Source organism: Bos grunniens, chromosome 23, assembly GCF_055505025.1.
Source record: "Bos grunniens cultivar Pamir isolate PY7600 chromosome 23, Bosgru_T2T1.0, whole genome shotgun sequence".
In the NCBI taxonomy this organism is placed as follows: Eukaryota; Metazoa; Chordata; class Mammalia; order Artiodactyla; family Bovidae; genus Bos; species Bos grunniens.
The window spans coordinates 28,497,883-28,525,471 of record NC_141187.1 but is presented as its reverse complement, the minus strand read 5'-3'; the positions used below and the strand labels follow the sequence as shown (position 1 = coordinate 28,525,471).

The 27,589-nt window shown below is 45.8% G+C and overlaps 1 protein-coding gene and 1 pseudogene across 11 annotated transcripts in view; both read left to right on the top strand.

The window, feature by feature from the left end:
* LOC147347017 (butyrophilin-like protein 1) overlaps positions 1-19,760 on the top strand; it is a 39,951-nt gene extending 20,191 nt beyond the window's left edge. Inside the window, exons 1-10 of one of the 10 annotated variants that reach the window (XR_015152064.1) lie at positions 3,404-4,254; positions 6,007-6,101; positions 8,357-8,704; positions 12,380-12,661; positions 12,795-12,978; positions 13,251-13,271; positions 13,366-13,392; positions 14,454-14,480; positions 17,850-17,876; positions 18,285-19,760. Coding sequence is in view for 8 of the 10 variants with exons in the window: in XM_086369156.1 (XP_086225282.1) it covers positions 6,017-6,101; positions 8,357-8,704; positions 12,380-12,661; positions 12,778-12,978; positions 13,251-13,271; positions 13,366-13,392; positions 14,454-14,480; positions 17,850-17,876; positions 18,285-18,955 (1,689 nt within the window). In the remaining 2 variants the exon portion in view is untranslated. Of the gene's footprint in view, positions 1-3,403; positions 4,255-5,802; positions 6,102-8,356; positions 8,705-12,379; positions 12,662-12,777; positions 12,979-13,250; positions 13,272-13,365; positions 13,393-13,467; positions 13,723-14,453; positions 14,481-17,849; positions 17,877-18,284 lie in introns of those variants that run through there. The other 9 variants (XM_086369153.1, XM_086369150.1, XM_086369151.1 and 6 more) reach the window with 9 other exon arrangements.
* Positions 19,761-19,996: 236 nt separating this feature from the next.
* Positions 19,997-22,235, top strand: LOC147347016 (pleckstrin homology domain-containing family A member 1-like; annotated as a pseudogene). The gene is made up of 2 exons (XR_015152066.1): positions 19,997-20,362; positions 20,526-22,235. The product of XR_015152066.1 is annotated as a pleckstrin homology domain-containing family A member 1-like (transcript).
* Positions 22,236-27,589: the final 5,354 nt, after the last annotated feature.

Here is a 27,589-nt window from a genome sequence, read left to right as displayed (position 1 = left end):
CTCCTCAGTCTCCCTCCTTTACCTTTTGTTATCGCAAAGAGTTGGACACAACTTGGGGACTGAACAACAACAACAACAATCTCAGGGCTCGGGTGGGAGCGATGCCTTTTCATGTTCCTGGAAGGAATCTCAGACTTCGGAATCAGAGTGGATTGTCAGAGGGTGGTGGAGTCAGCGCCAGGGGCCAGGTGGACTCTGCAGCTGACCTCTGGGTGGGCTGGGCAGCACACACTCTTGGGAAGGACTGAGTGACCTAAGCATGTCCTGAGCCGCCTTTGCTGGGTATTCCAGTTTTGGAGATGACAGCCTGTGGTGGGAGGGCCTCTCCTTCCTCAGCAGAGGGACAGAAGTGCAGGTTCAGAGGAAGGTCATGGCCCCCAGTGTGCCCTTGGGCTCCACCCAGCAGGCTTCCAGGGTAGACCTTGCCCACCAGCCAGGATATCATGGTTAGAGAACAAAAGAAATGTTTTAAGATTGAAATAAAATCATTGCCTCTGGAGTGTGTGTGTATGTGTCTTTCTAAAAATAGCTATCAAAGGAATTGTTTAAACTTTGCCTACAGTATAAATTAATCTAGTGAAGTATTCAACTTAACAACGTGAAGGACAATAAGGTTTCCAGATTGTATATTATTTAAAATAGGAGTTTAATTCTTTTCATCTACTGTAACATTTTAAAAATCACAATTCATTTTATATCACTATGGTTTTATGGATTAGAAGTTTTTCTGAAACTGTTTTGAAAGCTCCTGAAGCAAATTAAAGATAAGGGATACTATGACTGTTAAATATTAACCCTGTTAGCATTAAGATAATTTATATTTGGAGAAAGAAAAGTCTTTTGTGGCGAGTGAGCAAGAAGCAGCTGGCACACGACCCTGATGCCTGGGGTGGCGGTGGAGGTTGGTGAAGTTGGCTGTTTTTGTCCACCTTGCCAGCGTGTTCAAGTGTCCTTCCAGAAAAATCTTTCCTGTACTTTGTCATTCCCGCCCCTCTCTCCTTCCAGTATGGACTCAAAGGGCTGGCATTCAGGGTGAGATAAGCTTTCTGGTCAGATCATCTTGGGGCATGTCTGAGTCCAAGGTCCCTGCTTGTTCCTGCTTCCTGTGGAGTTGTGTGGAGCTGGAGGTGGGCTGGGCTGGGTTTGAGGGCTGGGGAAGGACTGAGGGGGCAGTCTCCCTGCAGCTCTAACCCCTCCCTCCTCTGTGAGGGATTTGGACTAAGTGTCCTCGATGGCAGCACTCATGTCTTGTTTCATGTCTGTCTGCATATGTGAGAATGAAGTAGCATAAATGGAATTTGTGTGGCTCGGTTCTTGGCACATAGGGAGTATTCAATAAAATATGGTTGCTATAAAATTCCTCTAATGTTTCTGAGACCTTAAAAAGTCTTGTGGTGAAGGGATTGGTGGTGTAAGTGGGGCATAGATATTAGGGGGGCCCTGGAGGCTCATTTTTGAACTTGTCTCATTAGATCTCCTGCGGTTAATATAAATATTCCAAATATTCTTGAGTCCAGGTGGATATTATAGGGAGTGGACCTTTTGGGGAAGACAAAGTGGGATGTGTTCAGGTATACCCTGATGGTCTGGGTTTGCCTAGAGCTGTAACACCTCAGACCAGACTTCTGGGCACTAATCCACAATTTGTGGTTTTGTGGATCCGCCGGTCCTTACTCTGTGGAGACAAATATAATGGGTCGTTCAGAACCATCTGGAGTGAACACAGGCTGAGAGAGACTTGCTGAGTGTGCGGCTGTGAATGTGAGGTTTGGTTTTCTCATCTGTAGAATGAAGATAATAGTGACAACCACGAGGCAGAGGTGAGGAGGGAGAGACACGAGCCCAAGTCACCTCAGACCTGAACCTCGGACACTGGGACACTGGGCAGGCTGGAGGGAGCACTGTGCTTGTGTGTGCTTAGCCGCTCAGTTGTGTCTGACTCTTTGCGACCCCATGGGCCCAGGCTCTTCTGTCCATGGAATTCTCCAGGCAAGAATACTGGAGTGTGTTGCCATGCTCTCCTTCAGGGGATCTGAACATACTGACTCCCACCCTGCAGGCGGACTCTTTACTGTCTGAGTTACCAGGGAAGCCCTGAGGGAGCATTAGTGGTGGTTGAACCTGGTGTTGCCAGTCCATGGCTGTAACTAGTGAAGTCTTTATGTCTGGGGTAGACAGGAAAGCTGGAGAAGGCAATGGCAACTCACTCCAGTACTCTTGCCTGGAGAATCCCAGGGATGGCGGAGCCTGGTGGGCTGCTGTCTATGAGGTCGCACAGAGTCGGACACGACTGAAGTGACTTAGCAGTAGTAGCAGCAGATAGGAAATCAGAGATGGGCAGATGGTGGGGCTGTTGTAGCCTTCCAGAGGTTGACTCTATTAGTTCAGAGTTAGCAGTCTTCCTGTTTCTCTGTGGACTAGAGTGTTCTGTGAAATTGGACAAGGTTGAGTAGCCCATGTGCTGCTGAAGAGACTCCTGCCAGTCAGCTCAACCAATGTTTATGGCGTGTTTCCTACATGCTGGGAAAGAGTGCCTCCTCTCCTGGATTCCCTCGACATTCCTCAGGTGAACACAAGTCAGGGCTGTGGAGGAGACAGGGTGCCACCCAAACCCCAAAAGGCTTGTGTATGGATCTCATAATAGGGGTCAGGAGGTCAGCAAAGCATGCCTTGAGCAAGGTCATTTGAGGTGAGAGCTGTACAGTGGACCGTGAGGAATGTGGGGGAGGAGCAGGATCATCCAGTGACTGGTGAGACCAGTAAGGGGGCAGCTGGGAGAAGCATGGGATGAGGTCAGATAGGAAGTTGGAGGCCTCGGAGCCATGGAGGTGAGGTTGAAGCAGAGGGGTCCCTTGAAGGGTGAGGCATAAAGTTGACATAAACTGACCTGTGAGCATCATGACATTGGAAAGAAAATGACCTGGAGGGAGTGAGGCTGGAGGTGGGGCGGGAGACCCATGAGGAAAACTCTGTGTCAGCAGAGAAATGAGAGTATGTGATGGCTGTTAGCATGAATTTGTGAAAATCTTGAATGTCTTGGAAACACGTTTCATGGGAGAGTGGGATGTGAAAGATGCCCTTCAAATTTCCACAGAGAAAACTGGGTGAACACAGGTGTCCTGTACTAGGTAAGGAAAATTCAGGAAGGGATGAGCTGGAGAGGAAGAGCCAGTCCCGTTGGTTTTGTTTTGGAGACCAGAATCAGGCCTTTCCTGGTGTTCACTGGGCCTGGCAGAAAGGGGGTCTGAATGACTGAGCCCAGGCCATGGGTGATACACAATCTTAACAAGCCTTAGGGCACTGTCCGTTTAGCCAAGGTTCTGGAAACACCTGAAGCCTGGGGGTTAGCCCCTGGGGGCCAGGCTGTGGGAGTTCCTGGGTCATCTGCTGGGGAAGAAAAGGAAGCAGCCAAGGTGGGGACTGTGCCCTGTGCACTTTACTAGCCGACATGGAATCAGGCGGGGGCTAGGTGCTAGTCTGTGTAGACTGTGTGCTGCACACAGTCCCCACTCCCGAGGTTAGAAGGCTGCCAGCCTGGAGTATGTCTTCCCAGGTGACGAAGTAGTAAAGAATCTGCCTGCCAATGCAGGAGACCCAAGTGATGTGGGTTTGACTGCATGGTTGGGAAGATCTCCTGGTGTAGGAAATGGCAACCCATTCCAGTGTTTTTGCCTGGAAAATTCCATGGACAGAGGAGCCTGACAGGCTCAGTCTATGGGATCACAAAGAATGAAACTCAGCTGAGTGACTGAGCACACATGCACAACCTGGAGTGGAGCACTTGTCGAGAACGGTCATCGAGTGTGTGTCTGTGTCCCCCTCAGGGTGGTTTCAGCTTTACTTGAATCCACTCTCTTGTTGCTGCTCCGATCAGGCTGTTTCCTTCTTGATAACCGGGTGATTGCCCAGAGGGCAGGGCAGAGTCTGCCGGGACTGCTTTTTCCAGGTTTCACTTTCCAATAGTGAAGGAACCAGAGAAGGGCGGACTGAGCTGTCCGGGATCGTTCCCGAGGGTCCCACGGTCTGGTCTCTGCAGACACCCCTGGGCCGGGCTCTGCTGCTTCTCCACTCTCCTGAGACCACCTGGCCCCGGACATGAGGAACTCAGACTTGGATCTGGATCAGGATTGGGGCTCTGAGTGACTAACTTCAGGTGCGAATTCTGAGGGCAGATTTGGGGTCTGCCAGGGTCCCTGAACCTTCTCATGCTGCTGAGTTTAGAGATGCTCCTGAAGTCCTGGCCTTTCAGAGCAGGTAAGTGGGTTTTGAAGACACTTGTGGGTGAGAAGAGCAAGCAGGGAGCAGCAGGGTTGAGGAGGAGGCTGAGCAGGTGGCGGGGTGGGGGCAGGGTGGGTGGTGCTGGATGGTGGGGTGGCTCTAGGGAGACCCCGGACCACCACAGTGAGGGGTGAACCTTCACTCATTTGTTTGAGTGCTATTGCTATAGCACTTACTAGTAATAGGCTGTTTTCTAATTCCATGTAGTGACTACAAATATAAATTCATGTGATTCTCATGAAAACCTTGAGATGGAAATGCTGTTAATATCCTCATTTTGCAGATGAGGAATAACACAAAGATGGTTGAGAAACTTGGCAGACAGGGGCCCAGTCTTGGGTGGAGGACTCAGTGCTTAGCCCCTCGTATCTGTCCTTCCCAGGACCCTAAGCTGCCTCCTCCCCCACCTCAAACATTTAGTGTTTTGGGGTCTTTTCTCTGATGAGGACTCATTTTTTCACTTCGGCTGCTCTGTTTCCACCGGGATCTCCAACCCCAATGCAGAAATCTTCTTTAAATTCAGTGCGGATGAGGATTAAGCTGTCTGTGGGGACTGACTGGGCACCTGGGTGCGGGCCTTGTCCTTGATCCCTGCTGGGTGGGTTGAAGTGCAGGTGAACTAACCCAGCAGCAAAGGCAGCACGCATGCCTCTGAAAGACCCACAGTCCCCTTGAGGAGGATGTTTGTAGGGCCCCAAACACTACAGATGGTGACTGCAGCCATGAAATTAAAAGACGCTTACTCCTTGGAAGGAAAGTTATGACCAACCTAGATAGCATATTCAAAAGCAGAGACTTTACTTTGCCAACAAAGGTCCTTCTAGTCAAGGCTATGGTTTTTCCTGTGGTCATGTATGGATGTGAGAGTTGGACTGTGAAGAAGGCTGAGCGCTGAAGAATTGATGCTTTTGAATTGTGGTGTTGGAGAAGACTCTTGAGAGTTCCTTGGACTGCAAGGGGTTCCAACCAGTCCATTCTGAAGGAGATCAGCCCTGGGATTTCTTTGGAAGGAATGATGCTAAAGCTGAAACTCCAGTACTTTGGCCACCTCATGTGAAGGGTTGACTCATTGGAAAAGACTCTGATGCTGGGAGGGATTGTGGGCAGGAGGAGAAGGGGTCGACAGAGGATGAGATGGCTGGATGGCATCACTGACTCGATGGACGTGAGTCTCAGTGAACTCCAGGAGTTTGTGATGTACAGGGAGGCCGGGTGTGCTGCGATTCATGGGGTTGCAAAGAGTCAGACACGACTGAGTGACTGATCTGATCTGAAGTGGGAGCTGGTCTGTACTTCACAGTGAGGAGCTGAACCTGCGTCTCTGTCCCTAACTGGTAGACAGGTGTTGCTGGTGGTTGTGAATAATGGGGAAGTGCAGGATGGTCCCAGCTCGGGGCCCCCGGTGCTGGGAAAGGAAGCACCTGGTATTCTGGGCAGAGTGGGCTGGGCTGCAGGTGCCATTAGGGTGGGAAGGGAAGGGGGGCGTTTTTCCCAAGCAAACCTTGTGGTTGTTTATCCCCACAGAGGCTTCCACAGGGTGGGGAGGAGCCCAGGCTCAGTGCTTTCTGGGTGTCAGAGTTGTGGGGAGCCCAACACCTCATCAGCATGGGGATCCAGTGAGGGGCTCTGCTCCTGCAGGACTGTTTCTGGCCCTGAGCCCTCCACCCCACCGGGATCCCTGAGCTCTGGGCCAGCCCTGGGTCTGCCTCCTGCTCTGTGTCTCTCCAGCTCTGAGGAGATGGAGGACTTCTTCCATGGCTCTGTGCTCTGCCACCTCATCTCTCTGCTCCTCTTCATGCAGCTGCCTACTGGGGCTTTCGCACGTGAGTATACCCCACCCCTCTTCCTGTGTGGATTCCTGGGAGCTGGGCTGGTTCTCTCCATTAGGAGTGGGTTGCTGTTTGAAAAGTCTCTTCTCTAGAAAAATTTTGATGGTCCCCAAACCAGTAATTGTCATTCAATTTTTGAGAGTCTTTAAGCCTGGTAGCTCAGACGGTAAAGTGTCTGCTTATAATGTGGGAGACCTGGGTTCGTTCCCTGGGTTGGGAAGATCCTCTGGAGAAGGAAATGGCAACTCAGTCCATTACTCTTGCCTGGGCAAATCCCATGGACGGTGGAGCATGGTAGGCTACAGTCCATGGGGTCGCTAAGAGTTGGACATGACTGAGTGACTTCACTAAGCCTAAATATAAAGACTATAAGGCTTATAAGTCTTTAAGCCTCAAGGCATATCAAAATGCCTTGATAGTTACCCAATGAGGTGTTCATGATGTTTTAAAAATTCAACTATGGTATATGTGACAGTATCTTTCATATCATTTTTTTGTGTAGTATCTTTATTTTACTTAACACATTCATTAATTATTTCTTTCCATTTCTCATATATTTACAGAGTATTGAACATGTGGTAGGTGCTTTTTATGAACAAACCAGGCAGATTCGTGTTTTTGTAAAATCTTACAACGTAGCAGGGAGCCATGAACAATAAATGCATGAAAGCAGTATAATGAATAGTTTTTTATACGCAATGAGAGGAGAAGCAGTGAAGCAGCATGGGGTAGAGGGCAGTCAGGCATGTGGAGGTGGGAAGTGGGCAGCAGTGTTCACTGAGGTTTTTGTTCAGTGAGACAGTGAGATAAGAATAAAACCTGGAGGAGGGGGTGAGCCTGTGAGGGTTCCAGTGGAAGCATGGCTTCTGCAAGACAGAACAGCCAGTGCAAAGCTGGCTGTGGGCCTGGATTGTTCAAGGGACTGTGGAGGCAAGTCTTGGCTAGAGCAAAGTGAAGGAGAGGGTGAGAAGTAGGAGCTTGGGTCCAGAAGCCCTGGGTGTCATCCCTATTGGGCCTTTGGTCCACTGAAGGGACTGAGGAGAGTTGGCAAATCTTTGGGTAGAGTAGGGATATGGTTTACAGGTGGAAAGAGCTGCAGACTTGGGAGTGAGGAGAGGAGACCCTGGGAGGCCAGTGTACTGTTGTCCTCCAGGTGAGAGACCATGGTGACTCAGATCAACTCTCATCAGCTCAGGAGCTGAGGAGTCATTCTCTGTAGATCCAGCAGGGCTGTCCTGCACAAGGTTCAGGTCGTGGCTCATTCTCCAGGCCTCCGAAGGCAACGGGCTCTGAGAAGATGTCAGTGGGGTGAATATGGGCACTTGTGGGTGAAAAAAGTGAAGGTAGGCTTTAAATGGAAACAGTATTTGTGTCTAGTTTTTAGCGCACATTTGAGCTGGGGAAAAAGTCATGAACACAGATAAATTTAGCTCTGGAATAGAATAGTGTGGCTATACTAGGATGTGACTGAATGATCAAGGAGTTTTGACTTTGACCACAGGTATTCTCTTTGGTCAGGGTTCAGTCCTGCCCAAGATGGGCAGGATAGATCTGTGCTTCTCAAAGTGAGGCCTCAGGAACATCAGTACCAGCATCTTGGGGAATTGTTTAGAAATGCACTTCCTTGGGCCCACCCCAGACCTTACTGAATCTCTGGGGGTGTTGGCCCAACACTGTGGTTTTATAAGCCCTCTTGCTGATTTTGCTGCATGCTGAAGGTAGAAACCATTGAGCTAGAATTTTCCATGGAAAGGTGTGAAGACAGTAATACAGATGGATGAGGGACTTTCTTTGACATCTTTTCTGGGTCACAAACTCCAGTACTTTGGCCACCTCATGTGAAGAGTTGACTCATTGGAAAAGACTCTGATGCTGGGAGGGATTGGGGTCAGGAGGAAAAGGGAACGACAGAGGATGAGATGGCTGGATGACATCACCAACTCGATGGACGTGAATTTGAGTGAACTCTGGGAGTTGGTGATGGACAGGGAGGCCTGGCGTGCTGCAGTTCATGGGGTCGCAAAGAGTCGGACATGACTAAGCGACTGAACTGAACTGAACTGGGTCACAAAATTATCATCAATCTAGCTCAAAATAGCTGTGAATCATCACAGCTCAACCTATCAGGTCAGGGTCCATCCCACCCAACCCCTGTCCCCAGCCTGCCTGGGGCTTTCCATCATATTGAGCATGTGTTCTGAGCTCCCTCTGTGTCTCCTCCTCTCTCACTCCTGTGTCTGTGTCCACAGAGGAGTTCATTGTGATGGCCCCCCCGGACCCCATTGTGGCAGTGCTGGGCGGGGAAGTCCAGCTACCCTGTCGTGTATCTCCAGCCATGAGCGCCGAAGACATGGAGCTGAGGTGGTTCCGCTCCAAGTTTTCAGAAGCTGTGTTCATCTATCAAGACCGACTCGAGCAGAAAGAGGAGCAGATGGCTCCTTACGCAGGGCGGACCTCGCTGGTGAGGGACCTCCTCAACCAGGGAGAAGCTGCTGTGCGTATCCAGAATGTCAATGTTTCAGACAATGGGCTGTACACCTGCTTCTTCAGAAAGGGAGGCTTCTATGAAGAGGCCAGTTTGGAGCTGAAGGTGGCAGGTTGGTGACTTGATATTTTTGATCCTGGAGTATTGGAGTTGGGAGGAACTTCAGGGATAATGGCAATCAATCCCTCATTTTATAAATATGAAACAGGAGACTCATCCACGCATTCCATTATTTGGTACAAACATATTGAAACCCTACTCTATGTCACATCCTGTTCTGGGCACCTGGGATGCATCAATGAACCAAAAAATGTTCCTGTTCTGTGGGGCTTATATTCTAGAGGCAGTTCATAAATACTTTGATAAATAGGTTATAGAGGAAATTAGGAGGTGGTAAGTATTAATATTTATGATAAAAGGGCAAATATAACAGTGGAAGGGGACCAGGATGAGGTGGGGCAGGTGGGCTTGTGTTATGTAGAGCCTCAGGTTGGGATTTTTTGACAATTTGAGCAGAAGCTCAAAGGAAGTAGGGATTTAGCCACGTAGATATCTGTGGGACCAGAGTTCCCAGCAGAGGAAACACCTGGCGTGAAACCCTGAGGCAGGAGTGTGGCTGGAGCAGGAAGCCCCCGTGGTTGATAAGATGAGTGGAGGGTTGTAAGAGATGACAACAATTGAATAAAGATATGTTCTTGGCATGGGGTGCACAGAGAAAGGATTGATTAATGCTCTCTCTGGTGGTCAGGAGAATTTTGCAGGTAATAAACACTGAAAGGGGCACCTGAGTTCACTAGATCAGGCTGCAAAGAGCCCTTGAGGTTGATGGGCTGGAATATGAGAAGTCAGGGGAGAGGAGAAGAAAGGAGAGGAAGAGAGAAGAGAGGAGATAGAGTGTGGTGATTTCAGTTGCTAGCAGTTAACCAGAGTCCTTGGTGCTGCAGTGTGGTCCCTGAGGGGCACAGACAGTGGAAGCTGGAGGGAAGAGGAGAGGAGGCATTTGAGGGGCAAGGTAGATGCTAGATTGTAGAAGACTTTGCATGCTGTGCTATGGATGTTGATGTACCACTGAGGAAATTTTAAACAGAACAGTGCCTGGGACATTTCTTTGGTCAGCTGTGAAGAGGGTGAATGAAACGTGAGCCAGGCTAAAGGCATGGATATAGTTACGAGGGTCACAGGGTCACAGGATGACCCCCAGAAGAGGCAATGGGATCACATAGAGGGACGAGGGGATCAGACATCTGTGATGTTTAGAAAGTAGAGCAAGCTGAGTGAGTGGGTTTGGGGACACAGAGTTTAGGGGGAAGAGGAGACTGCAGAAACTCTGAGAGTTTTGCATTGGCTGTTTGTTGTTTAGTGGTAAGAATACTGAAAATTATGTGTGTTGATTGAAGAAAAACACACAACTTAAGAACTGTGAGCTGTGTTTTATTCAGGGTCTTACTGAGGGGCATATAATCTAGGAAATAGCTTCTCAGTAGCTCGGAGAAACTGCTCCAATGAGGTAGGGGGAGAAGCCAGTTTATACAGGATTTTGGCTAGGGAACAAGTGCAGTCAAGCACGCTTAGTATGCTAAGTGGCTTCAGTCGTGTCCGACTCTGCGGCCCCATGAACTTGTAGCCCACCAGACTCCTCTGGCCATGGGATTCTTCAGGTAAGAATACTGGAGTGGGTTGCCATTTCCTCCTCCAGGGGATCTTCCCAACCCAGGGATCTAACCCGCATCTCCTGTTGCTCCTGCATTGCAAGTAGATTCTTTACTGCTGAGCCACTGGGGAAGCCCAGAAGTCAAGCGTACACTTCAGTAAATGGTTACTGTTTGCCACAAGGATCAGATATCTCAGTTAACAATATTAGCACTTTTCTAGGAAGATGGGGTCGCACAGAGTTGGACACTACTGAAGTGACTTAGCAGCAGCAACAGCAGGAGGATGCAAGAATCTAGGTTCACTAAATATTTTTTCCTGAGACATCTCTAAGTATCTAAGGGGCCTGTTTTTCCAAAGCACAGAGTGCCTTGCCCTATTTTCACCCTGAATTCCATTCAGAGTGTACTGTCACTGAGTGACTAAAAGGTTAATGACTTGGTTCTTGTAGAATTGGATGGTGGGCAAGATTCTTTGCTTTATGTATGTTAGTTATCTGTTGTCAATGCTGTGTCACATTATCACAAAGATAATGTCACGAAGATCACAGTGGTGTATAACAATAACCATTTATTTAATTCAGGCATGAAGGGAGTACAGCTAGTTTGGGCTGTATTTGACTAATCTTATCTGGGTTTATTCATACCTCTTTGGTCATGTTGGGCATAAAACAAAAACAAAATCTCCCAAACCAGAAATCATCTTCACAGTTAGTGGAGAAAGAACACGGTTTTGTTACTGAATGGGCATTCAACAAGAATGTGATAGACATCACAGGCAATCGAATAAGAGATTGTAAAGACAGAAAGATATCTCCCCCCTTTTATAAAGCCAAGCAGATACAACCCATTATATACTTGTTTTTAAGATGAACAATAACTATTCCTCATGTCGGAGGACTTGATAGCACCATCTGTCACACAGTTCACTCTAAATTTTCCTGGTAATTGGGCTGACCATATATGTTAGCTAATTGGTTTAAGCCAGAGGAAAAACAAATTCTTATGTTTTTATGACAGGAGGTATTTTTACACCTTGTAGCTTGGTGATGGCTGAAGCTGGGCTCCTACCCTCCGACAGGGAAGGGGAAAGTTGGGTGCTGTTTCTCTTGAACTTTATATTTACAGATGGCTCCTACGTCCAGTGAAAGACATTCCTGGGTCAAAATTCTTATCTAGTTCTCAAAAAGGATTTATATACATTTAAAACTGGGGAGAAAATACATACAATTACAGATTTTCTCAAGTAAATATTCTAAGAAAAACAAGGGAAGGGGAATCTCTGCTCTTATTTTCAACAGGGAGAATGAAGCCTGTTATTTTTAATTCATATTTGTCATTACAGTCAGCTGAGGAGGTCACATAAGAACCTTTGCTGGGTCTGTTCATGTGGGTTTGTTCAACTGGCTATTGATTGATCTAGGAAAGTTTCAGCAGGAAAGGCTGCACTAGAGTAAACATGTCCTCCCCCTGGTGGAGAGCAGCCCAACAACACAAGGACTTTACGAGCTAGTCACGTGACCTAATCTCTTATTGGCTAGTTGAGTCACAGGACTGGTGCAGAGGCAGAGCGTGGAGGCACCAAACACTGTGGCAGACAGGGAGCTGGATATAAAGAGGAGTGAAGAGTCGGTAATATTTTGATGCAGAATCCATCACGGATGGAGCCAAATCACATATTCAGTTCTAGAATTATGAGTTGGAAGTATATGTGAGGAATTTGGGTAGAGGGAAACCTGTGGATAAAAGGAAGGGAGGTTCAGGACACAGGGTTGTTCGATGACTTAATTTTGGTGGTGATTTACAAGGAGAGGCAGTGGGTGTGGAAGCAGATACCCCGGGAGAGAGTGTGATGTGAGGAGAGTCAAGGATAAGGGTGGACCTGGGACCACATTCCTCCCCCTGTTTACAAGGCATCAGCCCTTCCAACTGCATAGCTGGGGAGAAGGGACTTAGCTCTCTGAGCCCATGGTCCCCATGCTTTTTCCTTCTGTTCCCTGAGACAGGGCCACCTCCTTGTTCCCTGTGGGAGCAGGCTGTCCCCAGAGCCCCCAGAATGCCAAGTTCAGGGCACCCCCTGGAGTTGTGCACACATAGGCACTGCTGGGTCCCTGGGCTCTACATCTTGCCTCCCGCAGGTGTGGGCTCTGCCCCTCAGGTGCGCATCACAGGGCCTGAGGAAGATGGGGTCCGCGTGGTGTGCACAGCCTCGGGGTGGTTCCCGAAGCCCCAGGTGCAGTGGAGAGACCTCAGCGGAGAGAAGTTCCTGGCGTTCTCTGAGGCCCACACCCAGGATGCTGAAGGGCTGTTCAGCGTGGAGGCGGCGCTGGTGGTGAGAGACAGCTCTGTGGGGAACGTGACCTGCTCCATCCTCAACCCTGTCCTGGGCCAGGAGAAGGCCTTGGCCATTTTCATCCCAGGTCAGAGGTGCTCCTGGCTTCCAGCGGGGCTAGAGGAGGGGGCCGGGTGTTCCTGGATGTTCCAGGCTGGGCTGTCCTGGGCGGGGGCCCTGACGGGGTGTCTGGCTGGGCCACAGAGCCCTTCTTCCCCCAGGCCTCTCCCTGGAAGGTGGCTTTCTTGGTGAGCCTGACTGTGCTGGTGATCTTGCTCCTTGGGGCTGGATGTTACACCAAGAGACAACATTCCATGAAGATGCAGGAGATGGGAGAAAAGGAGACTCTGTGCCAGACTAGCGAGCAGGACCGTCAGGCAAAGGAGGAATTGCTGAAGGACGCAGGTAAGGCAGGACAGGGGTCAAGGCTGGTGAATGTGGCAGCTGGTGCTGAGAGGGATGCACTGACCACAGGGCCTGAGTCCAGGGCTCTGGGGAAATCCCAGTCCAGAGCAGGTGGCTGGGGAGACCTGGGTGGACAGCTGGAGCTGGGGAGGCTCCAATGGGTCTGCAGTTGGAACGTCTTCTTCAGAGATTACAAACAGAGAGGTGGTATTTTGTGGATTTTTTTTCTTAGGGAGTGGAGTTCATGCTTTTTTGTTTTCACTCTCTTTCAGCTAAACTTCAGGAAGAACTTGGTAAGTTCTACTTTTCCTCTTGAGCTCTCTGCATCCCCTTCATAGGAGACAGTCTGGTTCTTAGCTCACCTATTTCCTGTGTGTTGCCTTTCAGAGAGGAGGAAATCCGCTTACCTGGCTGGTGAGTGACTCTCCGGTGTCCTTGGGTTTCCTGTCCTACCTGTGCCAAGGCGTCCCTCTCCTCCATTCTGTCTAGGCACAGAAATGTGGACCTGCTTCCCTGGGAGAGAAGTGGAAGCTTCTAGGAGGCAGAACCCATGCATGGGCTCTCCCAGGTCTGGAATGCTGGTTCCCACCCATTTCTTGGGATCCTGGGTGTAATGATGACCCCAGAGTCTATCATGCATCCTGGGTCTTATTCCAACCCTGACTGACCCACCGTATTAATAGTTTACTATCCTTCTGTGCATCTAGTTTTCAGTCAGTACCCAGAAGCAAAAGTCATGTGCTGTGAGATTTCATTAAAGGAGCTATACAAATGACCAGCTTGATTAAGTTTAGGAGTGTGACCACCTGTCTCCATCCCAAAACACTGTCCAAGGAGTCCATTCCCTCTAGTTTCTTTGGGTGATGATCAAAAAGTTATGGGGCAGAACTGGGGTGACCATGCACAGAAATGCCATGGAATGAGCTGTCAATACCCCTGAATAGTGTTTATCTCTAGCAATATTTCATCTGAGAAAGATTAGCCACTTTTACCCAGAGCTCATCTCACTTCTTAAAATAGTTCCCATGTCAAGTTATTTTGCAAATGTATTTTTTTTCCAGGAAAAAAACTGAATATAATAATGCTTTCTTAAAATTATATAATAATTTATATTTTACTCCCTAAAACGTTTCCACACATAGTAGAATTTTTGACCCTTAGTAGCAGAAGTGAATGTAGATAGAATAAGAATTTTTGAGGGTTTTGAGGCAAGAACAGCCGAGTGACTTGCTAAACATCACATGCAGCAGTGGGACAGCGGTGGAAGTCAGTATGGAGTGTGCACAGGCCACCTGACCTGTGCTCCAGGGGATACACCACCATACCTGCTGTCTGCACGTGGCTGCACCTCCTCTCCAGCCTCTCCCCCACTGTAGTTAATCTCACCTGCAGAGCAGAGGGGAGTCAAGGGCAAATAGATTCACACTGAGCAGGTTTCTTCTGGCTGAGGTCTCACCAAGTGTGTTCCCTTTCAGCCTGGAGGAAGGCGCAGCTGTATGCAGGTAAGTGGGTGTGAGTTCCTGTGGCCTCCCCTCCCGACCTAGACTCTGCCCCCTTCTCCCTGAGGGGACCCCACAGCAGGGTGGGGTAGTGTCCTTGGTCTTCTTGGCACCTTTGTAGCCTCCACCTGGAGACTGCAGGGACTCCTCGGCACACAGATGTGCCTCTATCCTGCCCGTGCTCTACTGCAGGGCACGGTCAGGGTTAGCAGCGCCTCCCCAAACACCTGGTGCAACGGGGATTTCTTGTGACAGTGACAGCGGAGGGTCAGTGGTGAGGAGGGACGGCAGCAGGGAACGACCGTGTGGATCAGGGATCGCTCATCTCTGGAAGATGTCAGAAGTCATGCTTGCCTACTTAAGACTCAGTTCTTCCCAAGGTGGCCCTTGATTCCTGATCCGTCTTGTTTCAAAATTCCTTCCCTTTTTGTCTCTAGTTTTGTTTTTCCTATTTTCTCCTGGTCCTCTGATATGTTGACTCCCTCTCTACCTCCTCATGCTCTGCCTCTGTGTCCAGGCTGGGTTTCATCCTCCAAGCCTCTTGGTTGCTGAGGAATTAGTTGCTGTAGAGCAGGTGTTCTGAATCTGGGGTCCAAAAACTATGGGGTGTTTATGGGCTCCTTGGGTGACGGTCTATGAAAGTTCTTAAATTCTATTCAAAATCTTCTGTATATGTTTGTGTGACAGGGACAAAAATGTAACAACCATGATCTTCCTTTTCAGAGAATTCTGTATTTGCTGATGGGTTCATTCCTGGTTGAGTTTATTAGAGGCCATGGGCCAAGATTGGGAAAGAAGAAATGTAGAGGAGACAAAATCATTTCACAGAGAAATGGTGGGAAGCAAATCAGGGAAGACAAGACCAGATGGAGGAAGAGAGGAGGAGATAAGGAGGAAGTGCCGTGTCTGAGATTTGTCTTATAGAGATGGAGTGGCCTGTAGTGGTGGAAGACAGAGCACAAGTCACAGCCATGGTGGTTTGTCGGGGAGCACACAGAGGGTGTACAAGTTATTTGGGTGCATAAAGTGTGATCAACTCCTTGATATCTCTTTAAGAAATTTCAGTAAAGGCATATTTGTTTTTAACCCATTTTATTTATTTATTTTTTTTCATTATTTACCTTGATTTATTCATCTGTATAAGAAATACAGAATGTTAATACATTAGTATATTATATTTCATATATATTTTCTCAGTTAAACTTCACAAATACTATTGCAGATATATTCTCTTCTTACATTTTCACATATAGAAAAGAGTGAGGCGCAGGAAGACTAAAAACAGGTAAAGCCATTTTAAAGTAACCATGTAATTCAGTTTACCTCTGATAATGAGACCATCTCAATCTTCCTGTAGTGGTTAGGGCAGGAGTGTGGTATGGGGCATCCTAATGTAATGTAAGGTTGTTCTGAGAACCCTTTAGCTTTGGGGTGAGTTAAAGATCTGTACCCTGTAAGCCTGTGCAGTATGCCTTTTCCCTGATTGGAATATTTCTGTTTACAGACAGGAATATAGATCGTGAGGGACAGAGAAGGGTAAACTAAGGGTGAAAATGCCTGGGAGCCAGATGCCTGAGGACTTAGGATCCCACCTTAGGGATTCTTACTGATTCACCCTGGGATTTATGTTAAACATGGGGATCAGATAGTCCTCTTTTACTATCTCTCCCTTACCTACTAGATTAAAGAGCATGTGTTTTAATGTATACCTTGTGTAACCTTCTGTTTTGTAAAGATAAAACCCATTAAGCTAGAATCAACATTTTCATATTGACAAGTGTCAAGTGGGAGGTGGCCAAGTGTCAGATCTCTTTTTATTCATAAAATTGGAAAAAATTGTATTAATGATTTTCTGTAGCAATTAAGTGAAGAATAGCATCACACTTGATACATGAGGAGTCTCACAATTAAATGCCAACTCTCTTTTTTCATATTCCCTCTTTTTCTTGTTGTTAATCTCTATCACTTGTGGTATACAAATTTATAGTTAGGAATCAATTAGTGTCTTGGTGAAGAACAAATAAATTAAAGTCCATTTTTTCTTAAAGGGTCACATGAGTTAGGTCACTTTATGTGATCTTATTTCCATCAGGCAAATAAAAGGAATGCTAATTTCTGCATGAACCTGTATTAAGTAGGAATGGTATAATAAATTTACACCCCAAAATTGCAAAAAAAGAGCATTTACTAATTTCCATAAATGTTCTAATCTTGTCCCCGATTCTCTACCCTGTTGGAGGCAACAGCTCTCTCACTGCAGATATTTCAGTGTCTTATGACATATAGGCTTTGGTTTGGTTTGGTTGTTGAGCTTCCTTTCTTTTTCCCAAAAGCAAGTATGGAGGTTGGAAGAAATTATTTGGCCTTGGGTCAGTTGGGAAAGGGATCCTTATGTTCTTCTTTAGTCATATCAGGCCATTGCCCTGGGGACACTAGTCTGATCTGGTCCTTAAGATTCTTGGTTTGGGGCTGGCCGAGGATCAGCAGGCCTTGGCTAGGTATTTGGGTTTTCTCCCCCTCACCTTTGGTCACATCCTAAGGTTCTTAATCACGTCTGTAAAGTTCCCTTTACCACAGTGTATCCACACAGTCTGAGGTTTAGAACATGGACATCTTTGGGATCCTCTTGTTGTGGTTCTCCTGAAAACTTACAGCTTCTCTGGGCAATTATAGGGGGAAGCAGATGACTAGATCCAATATTTTGGGTTTTCCTTCACAGGTAGAACTGTTTTTGTTCCACTAACCCTACGAAAAGCAGAAGAGAATTCATGAGTGTCTTTCCTCTCACTGCATGTCTGTCTTTCTCACCTCAAACATCCCTCTCCTCTCCTTGAAATCTCTCCATTGTCTCCTAACTGAGCAAGATTTCTCTGATGCTGTATCCCAAATTCTCTTCACTAATGACTTATAGTCATTCTCTGAGTTCAGTTCAGCTAAGTTATATTCTCTCTACCACTGACTTAGAGGTAATCTGCACACTCAGTTCAATTAGCTCTTCATGATTGCTTAAGAACCTTGGAAATTTTGATCTCCCCAATTCTTTCTCCAGAAAACCTAGTTTTAAGGATGTGCGGCTAAGGACTTGAGAAAATGTTATTTTATAGTGAAGTTTGGGCAATGACTTTTATGTTCAGATTGATATCAAGCCTCTTCACCCCTCAGTATTAAGATTTATGGCTTTGCCTTCATGCTAAGATTGCAACATGATGGTTCTCTGTGTGTTTATGAAAAGAAATACATGCATCAGTTGAATATTTCCAAAATATTTCCCCCTATAACTCTCTCAAAAATATGCTTCATGATACTGAGTACTGACCTTGATATGTACAGTTTCTACAAACCCCTGATATGAAACGTGTGTTTTCCTTGTAGATTGGCGGAAGGAGGAGTTCCAGGACTGTGAGTGACTTTGTGTATTTTCTGGATTTTCCTACTGCTGTCCCTGTGGCCTCTCCTTCACTTCTCAGTGGTGATGTAGATGCTGGCACCATCAATAGTGTGGGGTGGGATGTGGTGGTGACAGTCACACACAAGTGGGGCTGATGACTTTGACTGATATTGAATGCTAAATAGACATCCTTCAGCCCTTGGACAGCAGGCTGGTCCTCAAGGGCTCTGTAACATATTGCAACCTGAAATCAGTCTCATGGGTCCGTTTCCTGCTTGGAGGCCCATAGACTTGAATCACAAGTTCCTATTGTCAGGGTGCTTAGCCTTCCTTCCATGCAGCTGGGATTCTGGGTTGAGGGGTGGTTGTGTGTTCTTGGGGAGGGGAGGACCTTGAACGATAGACAACTTTCTCTGCAGGGCCTGTCACTCTGGATCCAGAATCTGCCCATTCAGACCTTGTTGTCTCTGATGAAAAGACAAGTGTGACCTTGAAGGCCTCCTGTGTGAACACTGCAGATAAATCCAGTGTACTGGGCTTTGAGGGCATCACCTCAGGGCGCTGTTACTGGGAAGTGGAGATCAGGGATGGAGACCAAAGCGAGTGGGCCCTGGGGGTCTATAGGGAAGGTGTGAATAGGAAAGACTGGTACAGAGAGTCCCCAGATAAGGGGTTCTGGGTTGTGGGGAGATTTGGAAGAGAATATTGTGCCTGTACTATACCTCAGACCCAGCTATCCCTCATGCAGGCTCCCCACCCCAGGCTTAGGGTGGGGGTGTTCCTGGACCACCAGGAAGGGGACGTCTCCTTCTACAACATGACTGATGGCTCCCACATTTTCTCCTTCCCTCAGGCTTCCTTCTCTGGGACTCTCTTTCCATACTTCATGATTAGGTCAGGGGATGTGTCCATGACCGTCTGCTCCAAGGTGGGAGGGTCTGAGGGGCTCCCTGTTGCCCTTAGCAATCCTTCTCTGGAGGAGCCTGTGAGCCTCCCAGGGGTGGGGTTCAACTCAGGCTCTGGTGCTGATGGTCCTCCAGGGGCCGAGTCTCCATTGCTCCCCTGCAACCCCGAGGCTGTGTCCCCTTAGGGCCTGTCACTCTCCTGGACCCTTACTGTGGCTCTTCCTGGAGCTTCAGACCCCTTGTGACAGAGGCCTCTGAGGTGCAGCCTGGATGACTGGAGTCTCACCTCCTGCTCTGGAGACAGGCTCTTGGGCTTGTGGTTATGAGAATTTTCAGTTCATGCCATGTGCTCAGGTAACAGATTATAAAAGTTGACTCTCTGAGTTGGTTTGGGGGTAGCCTGAAGTTTACTATGGGACATTGTTTTTCTTTTAGTAATGAAAAATATTTCATAAAGTTTTTATACTGTTTGGATATGCTAAATGATGAGATGTTGAATTACTCTGCAGACTAATATCGTGTTTTTGTTGTTGCTTAGTCACTAAGTTGTATCTGACTCTTTTGTGACCCCATGGACTGAAGCCTACCAGGCTCCTCTATTCACCGGATTTCCCAGGCAAAAATACTGGAGTGCAGTTTGCAGTTTGCCTCTCCAGGAAATCTCCCTGACCCAAGGATTGAACTCAGGTTTCCTCCATTGGCAAGTGGATTCTTTTAGTCTGAGCCACCAGGGGAGCCTGGTGGTGTTACTTTATCCAATTTGAGTTTGTTAAATAGAACCCAGAGAGTGACGGTTGGTTCCCAGTTCTATTTTGGAGGATGGACACTATCAAATTAAAAAAGCTGGCCAGCAAAAAATTTCCAGGGAGATGGGTGGCTGATGGAGTTTTAAGGAGTCTAATATTTTGCTTTTTGTATTTCCTATTCTGGGATGGATAAAACATACCCGTTTCCCCCAAATCTCAGTAAATTTTTGTTACCTGTAAAAAACCTGTGTTGTGTTCATTTAAAGAGTTAAGGAGAAGGATCTAGGTTTTTCATTTCTGTTAACAGCAGCTGAAAATAAGAGAACTGCTATCTGAATTAAGGTGTAAATGAAGAAGAGAATTTTCAGAGGCAGGGTGAATTGCAAAAAGCTTTGACCAAGAGCTGGAGCCATGGTCATTGTGTGCCCCTTATCATTGTATTGCCCCTCTGCACTTCCAAGTCCAGTGGTAATGGTTAATGGAAAAACACAGGCTGCTTCAGGCAGCCCAGTGCCTGTGGGCCTGTGGGCCTGTGCGGGGTTAGTGGGGCGGGTTCTTCGAGCACAGTACCGGTTGAAGTGAGCTGTGAGGCTCAAGGGACAAACAAGTGCTGGTCAAGCTTAGAAATGACTTACGTGGATCATCAGAATCGCATTTGTGGTTTTCCAGACATTAAAGAAAATGAATAGAGTGCAAAATTTCTTTGGAGGTACTTCATACTGGATACTAAAAGGAGATAGTTTTGTATGATACATGGATAATCCACAGAACATACCTTCTGGATTGGTGATTGTGGAGCCATTAAAAAAAAAAAAAAAAGAAAGTGTTAGTTGTGTCCAGCTGTTTGTGATCAGATGGATTGTAGCCTCCCAGGCTTCTCAGTCCATGGAATTCTCCAAGCAAGAATACTGGAGTGGGTGGGTAGCTATTCCCTTCTACAGGTGATCTTCCTGCCCCAGGAATCAAACCTCTTTCTTCCCCATTACAGGAGGATTCTTTACTGTCTGAGCAACAGGGAAGTTCTCTAATTTACCTACATTTCAAAGTTATGAATGCAGGGATTAGGAACTATTTCCTGCAAGCCAATGATCAGTAGGACCTAGTAGAATGGATAAATGTGTTGAACAAAGCTATAAAAATTACAGTATCAAAGCAATCAGTCTCACAGCCTCATTCTGATAACAGGTCACCAAGGTGAATGTGGGAAGAAGCAAATGTTTTACAGAACTGACACTGTTGGTAGCGTGGCCATCATTACTCAACTCAAAAAGAAGCAAATGAAGGTGGTCAAACTATTGATAGAGATAACTTGAAGCGGTCATAAATCTATCTTCCTTACTTTACTCCTAAACCACCTTCAGATAGTGCAGTTATCAAAGCTGGATATTGTGTAAAACAGAGAACAGTGATGAAAAACTGGAAGAGAAGATATTTTCAACTGGATAAAAACACAACAGGTTACTTTAGATCTGAGCTGGAAAAGAAACCTCTCCATGTAAAACAACTTAAAGAGGTTCATAAAGTCCAGGAACATAAACCAAGTGACGTAACGATGAGAGACAACCTCTTTGAAATTGTAACATCCTCTGGAACTTTCTGTGTGCAGGCTGATAGCCCTGAAGAAATGCACAGTGGGATTAAAGCAGCCTCAGGTGCCATTGTAGCACAGTGGGACCAATGTCTCACACTGAGTTACTTATCTTGCTAATGATTGCCTGTGTCTGACCACCAACCACTCCTCTTTGCAGGAGCATTCCAACAGTCTTTCCAAATCTAAATACACTCTCTGCTCTGCCAGTGTGCAGCAGCCACTGCACATTCCACAGCCTCTCACAGCAACTCTACTCTTTGATCTCAAGTTTTACCATGGAGAAGCTAGGATTTTATGAATCTCTTGCCAAGTTCAAGCCATGGAATTTCAAGGTCTAGACTGTCTCTCCAAGAGAACCAGCTTCCAAAGTAACTGAACAAGCTCTGCTGAAACCTCAAAGAAAAATGGCCCTCAGAAACAAAATTATGACCCTGTGGACTTGGATAATGCAAGCCTTCCAGACAGTGATGTGTGAGGTAGAAACACATGTAGCCTGATATGCCTTATCAGCTCTCAGTGTCCTTTCTGAGTCTTCTCACCAAATATGATAAAGGGGAAATGGGTTTTAACGCATATAGGATCCTGCCTTGTTGCTGTACTGTTTATAAGCTGGTAAGCCAAGAAGCTAGGGAATGGCTTAACTAAATGTAATTTCTTAAAAGAAAAAAAAAAAAAGAAAAAAGCCCAAAGTGTCTCAGTATCAACTGTCTGAAGCTTTGTTCTCAATGGGGTGATAAAAGTGTGTGACATTTTTTCCTAATGAATTGGAAAATTAAAATATTTCACAATTTAAAACATGAACAATGCTTATTATTTTGGTTGTATTAAAAATGCTACTGTGACTTCCTATTAGATGTTCAATTTCTACACATTCTTATTGGTTAATATTATTGAATGAAATATTGCCAAAGATATCTAAACTCATGATGTCTGTGTGCTGTAAAATTTATACTACAGTGTGGACAATTTTTAAAATTATAGCCATTTTTGATGCTCTGGATCTCAAGGTGAGTGATGTGTCTTGTGTAGAGGATGTATGCTAATCCCAAGCTCCTGATTTATTCCTGTCCCCCCTCACCCCCAAGTCTCTCTTTGGTAACCATAAATTAAACAAATTTATTTTTTATCTTACCCTCTCCCTTGAGTTCTTTCTGTAGTTCTTTGCTTTTTATTCAGTTGGTGCTCAGGCTGTCTCTCTAGTCTAAATGGAATGCATTCATTATTTGGTCTCACAGAATCCCTTTTCTTGATTTTGGAGCAGTTATTTCAATTTACAGTTAGTCCTGACTACTTGATTGATGCCTGAGTTTCCTCCAGAGTATAAGTCTCATAAGGGACATGTATCCCCAAAGTCTAGGGTTATAGTTCCTGTTATATATGTCTAATTAATAAATATTTGTTGGATGAATATAAATTATCATTTCCCCTCCCTGTATACTCTAATAGGAGCTCAGCAAACTTGTAAGAGGAACTATGAAGAATGTTGGCGATGAAGAAAATTGTGAGAAAAGCAGGACATGAGGAGAATAATATGAGAAAAGAAGATGGTGAAAAGAAACTGAGGGAAAAAAGACAGTGGGGGCAAATTTTGAGGTAAAAAAGGCTGAGGGGAAAGTGTAAGCTCATAAGTCAGTGACAAGGAACTTATGAGAAGAGGAGACATTGAAGGGGAAATGTGAGAAGAAAATGAAGTGAAAAAGAAAACATGAAGGGAAAACGTGGTGAGGTGAAATTATGAGGAAAAGCCTCTTGAGGGAAACTTGCAAGAAAAAATTATGAGGAGAAACTGGGAGTAGAGAAATCAGTGAGGAAGAATCTTTGAAGAATGAAAGGATCTGAGGAGAAAGTTTGAGGAGAGGAGGCAGAGTAAAAACTTTGAGTGAGAACAGTCAGAGACTACCATGATGACTGAATGCTGTGATAGAGAAAATTGATGGGAATGACATCAGAAACAACACCCAGTTGTGGATGTGACTGGTGATGGAAGTAAGGTCCGATGCCATAAAGAGCAATATTGGGTAGGAACCTGGAATGTTAGGTCCATGAATCAAGGCAAATTGGAAGTGGTCAAACAGGAGATGGCAAGAGTGAACGTTGACATTCTAGGAATCAGCAAACTAAAATGGACTGGTATGAGTGAATTGAACTCAGATGACCATTGTATCTACTACTGTGGGCAAGAATCCCTTAGAAGAAACGGAGTAGCTATCGTAGATAACAAGAGTCCAAAATGCAGCACTTGGATGCAATCTCAAAAACGACAGAATGATCTCTGTTCGTTTTCAAGTCAAACCATTCAATATCACAGTAATCCAAGTCTATGCCCTGAGCAGTAATGCTGAAGAAGCTGAAGTTGAATGGTTCTATGAAGACCTACAAGACCTTCTAGAACTAACACCCCCAAAAAATGTCCTTTTCATTGTAGGGGACTGGAATGCAAAAGTAGGAAGTCAAGAAATACCTGGAGTAACAGGCAAATTTGGTGTTGGAGTACAAAATGAAGCAAGGCAAAGGTTAATAGAGTTTTGCCAAGAGAACACACTGGTCATAGCAAACACACTCTTCCAACAACACAAAAGAAGACTCTACACATGGACATCACCAGATGGTCAAGAGAGAAGTCAGATTGACTATATTCTCTGCAGCCAAAGATGGAGAAGTTCTATACAGTCAGCAAAAACAAGACCAGGGACCGACTGTGGCTCAAATCATGAACTCCTTATTGCCAATTCAGATTTAAATTTAAGAAAGTAGGGGAAACCACTAGACCATTCAGGTATGACCTAAATCAAATCCCTTATGATTATACAGTGGAAGTGACAAATAGATTCAAGGGATTAGATCTGATAGAGTGCCTGAAGAACTATGGATGGAGGTTTGTGACATTGTGCAGGAAGCAGGGATCAAGACCATCTCCAAGGAAAAGAAATGCAAAAAGGCAAAATGGTTGTCTGAGGAGGCCTTACAAATAGCTGTGAATAGAAGTGAAAGGCAAAGGAGAAAAGTAAAGATATACCCATCTGAATTCAGAGTTCCAAAGAATAGCAAGGAGAGATAAGAAAGCCTTCCTCAGGGATCAATGCAAAGAAATAGAGGAAAACAACAGAATGGGAAAGACTAGAGATCTCTTCAAGAAAATTAGAGATACCAAGGGAACATTTCATGCAAAGATGGGCACAATAAAGGACAGAAATGATATGGACCTAACAGAAGCAGAAGATATTAAGAAGTGGTGGCAAGAATACACAGAAGAACTATACAAAAAAGATCTTCATGACCTAGATAATCACGATGGTGTGATCACCAACCTAGAGCCAGACATCCTGGAATTCGAAGTCAAGTGGGTCTTAGGAAGCATCACTATGAAGAAAGCTAGTGGAGGTGGTGGAATTCCAGTTGAGCTATTTTCAATCCTAAAAGATGATGCTGTGAAAGTGCTGCACTCAATATGCCAAGAAATTTGGAAAACTCAGCAGTGGCCACAGGACTGGAAAAGGTCAGTTTTCATTCTGATTCCGAAGAATGCTCAAACTACTGCACAATTGTACTCATGTCACATGCTAGCAAAGTAATGCTCAAAATTCTCCAAGTCAGGCTTCAACAGTACGTGAACTGTGAACTTCCAGATGTTCAAGCTGAATTTAGAAAAGGAAGAGAAACCAGAGATCAAATTGCCAACATTTGTTGGTTCATCAAAAAAGCAAGAGAGTTCCAGAAAAACATCTACTTCTGCTTTATTGACTATGCCAAAGCCTTTGACTGTGTGGATCACAACAAACTGTGGAAAATTCTTCAAGAGATGGGAATACCAGACCACCTGACCTGCCTCTTGAGAAATCTGTTTGCAGGTCAGGAAGGAACAGTTAGAACTGGACATGGAACAACAGACTGGTTCCAAATAGGAAAAGGAGTACATCAAGGCTGTATATTGTCACCCTGCTTATTTAACTTATATGCAGAGTACATTACTGGGGTTCAGCCTCAGTTGGATCCAGGGATTCCCTCAGGATGATGGCGTCGGCGATTACAATAGCAAAGCAAAGAGATTTTAGAGGCTTATAACCGGTTTACGTGGAAAATCAATATAACCTGTGACACCAGGTTTGCTCTGACCATGGAGGCTGCAGGCGCTGTCTTGAATCGCTGAAGGTGCCCACCTTGGGCACCTTCTCAAGTGGGTCTTAGAAGCCCAGGCAAGTGGTCTCAGAGGACCTCTGTGCTCCAATTATTTTGGCCTGAAGGAAGATCAGAAGAGAAAAGGAGGAAAAGGAAACAAGAAAGAAGGACACGGGGAGACCAAGCTTTGAGCAAGGCCCATAGCTTTATTTTCAAAGGGAGCTTATATACCTTAAGTTGTGCATAGACGATAATAGGGGGTGTAAAGTCATGCAAAGTCAGCTGTTTTTGATCCTTATCGAGACCAGGCTTTCTTTTCTGCAAACTTACCGTATACAAATGGTTTAGGTGATTTACATCATCTTCTGGTCAGAAGGCCTGTTAACATTTTATGACTCTGATAAAGGTTTGTCAACCATAAGACTTATTTTCTCTAAGAGTAATTATTTTAAAGTTTAGCGCCATCCTCTGAAGGTGTTAAAGTTGCATTCCTATAGGGCAGAGGTGCAGTGGGTTTACAACAAGGAAAGAATTTATTACCTTAAGGGTCTAAAGTTGTTAGCACCAAGGCCACTACTTATTTTTTCTATGTACCAACTCTATTAATTAATACACTTCTGAGGATACAATACAGGGGATGTGGAAACTTGGCAGCAAGCATTGGCTCAACAATGAAATCTTCTACTAGTTCTAACAATTTCTAACTCTCCGAGAGGCTCTATACTATTTGAATATCTTAAGCTTCCCGTGCCTCTTGCAGTTGGGAGACTGTAAACAATCGTCTGTGTAGCTGTAGGAGTCCGGGTAAACCTGTCAGGCAAGTTAGAGAGCCATCTGAAGGGTTTGGATTGAAATACTCCTATTATGCCCAAGAGGCTAATTAGCTAGAGCTCTAAGTTGATTTCCTTCAGAGAAAGGTGGTCGGGGATAGCCTCCCGTTAATGTCAGAGGAGTTGGTGAAAGTCATAAAATAGTAAAACAGACAGATTCTGGTTTTGGGGTAGATGCTCAGGCAGGTCCAGGGGGGCCCCTTGAGTCCTGACTCGCCTTTGCATATCAGGCCTCTCCGCATGACCTTTGTCATGGGTGGGAACTCCCATGCTGGCTCCCGGCAGTACATCATGAGAAACGCCTGGCTGGATGAAGCGCAAGGTGGAATTAAGATTGCTGGGAGAAATATCAATAACCTCAGATATGCAGATGATTATCACCCTTATGGCAGAAAGTGAAGAAGAATTAAAGAGCTTCTTTATGAAAGTGAAAGAGGAGAGTGAAAAAGTTGGCTTAAAGCTCAACATTCAGAAAACTAAGATCATGGCATCCAGTCCCATCTCTTCATGGCAAATAGATGGGGAAACAATGGAAACAGTGACAGACTTCATTTTTTGGGGGGCTCCAAAAATCACTGCAGATGGTGACTGCAGCCATGAAATTAAGAAACACTTGCTCCTTGGAAGAAAAGCTATGACCAACCTAGACAGCATGTTAAAAAGCAGAGATATTACTCTGCCAACAAGGGTCCATATAGTCAAAACTATGTTTTTACCAGTAGTCATGTATGGATGTGAGAGTTGGACTATAAAGAAAACTGAGCACCAAAAACTGATGCTTTTGAACTGTGGTGTTGAAGAAGACTCTTGAGAGTCCCTTGGACTGCAAGGAGATCTAACCAGTCCATCCTAAAGGCGATCAGTCCTGAATATTCATTGGAAGCTCTGATGCTGAAGCTGAAACTCCAATACTTTGACTAACCGATGTGAAGAACTGACTCATTGGAAAAGACCCTGATGCTGGGGAAGATTGATGGCAGGAGGAGAAGGGGACAACAGAGGATGAGATGGTTGGATGGCATCACTGACTCAATGGACATGGGTTTGAGCAAGCTCTGGGAGTTGGTGATGAACAGGGAGGCCTGGCGTGTTGCAATCCATGCAGTCACAAAACTTAGACATGACCGAGCAACTGAACTGAACTAAGGGGAAACTGGATAGGGATAAGGACTAAGGGAGGATGTATGAGGGAGTGGTCTGAGAGGAAAGTATGAGAAGAGAAGGCAGAGGGAATCCTTGAGGAAGAAGGCAGTGAGAGGGACAGTTGTAGAAAAGATATCTAGAGGGAAACTGGGAAGGGAGAAGGCAGTGATGGAGAATCCTTGACAAAGGAAGGCAGTTATGGGGAAACAGAGGAGAGAAGTCAGTGAGTGGGCAATTGTGAAGAGAAAAGGTGATGAGGAAGAGGTTTTGAGAGGAAAAGTAGTGAGGGGGAAAAGGAAGAGAGAAAGTGAGGGAAAATAGTGAGGGGAGAAGGTAGAGAGGGGGAAAACTAAGGAGACAACAGTGAGCAAGTAACTGAGGAGAGAATTTGGT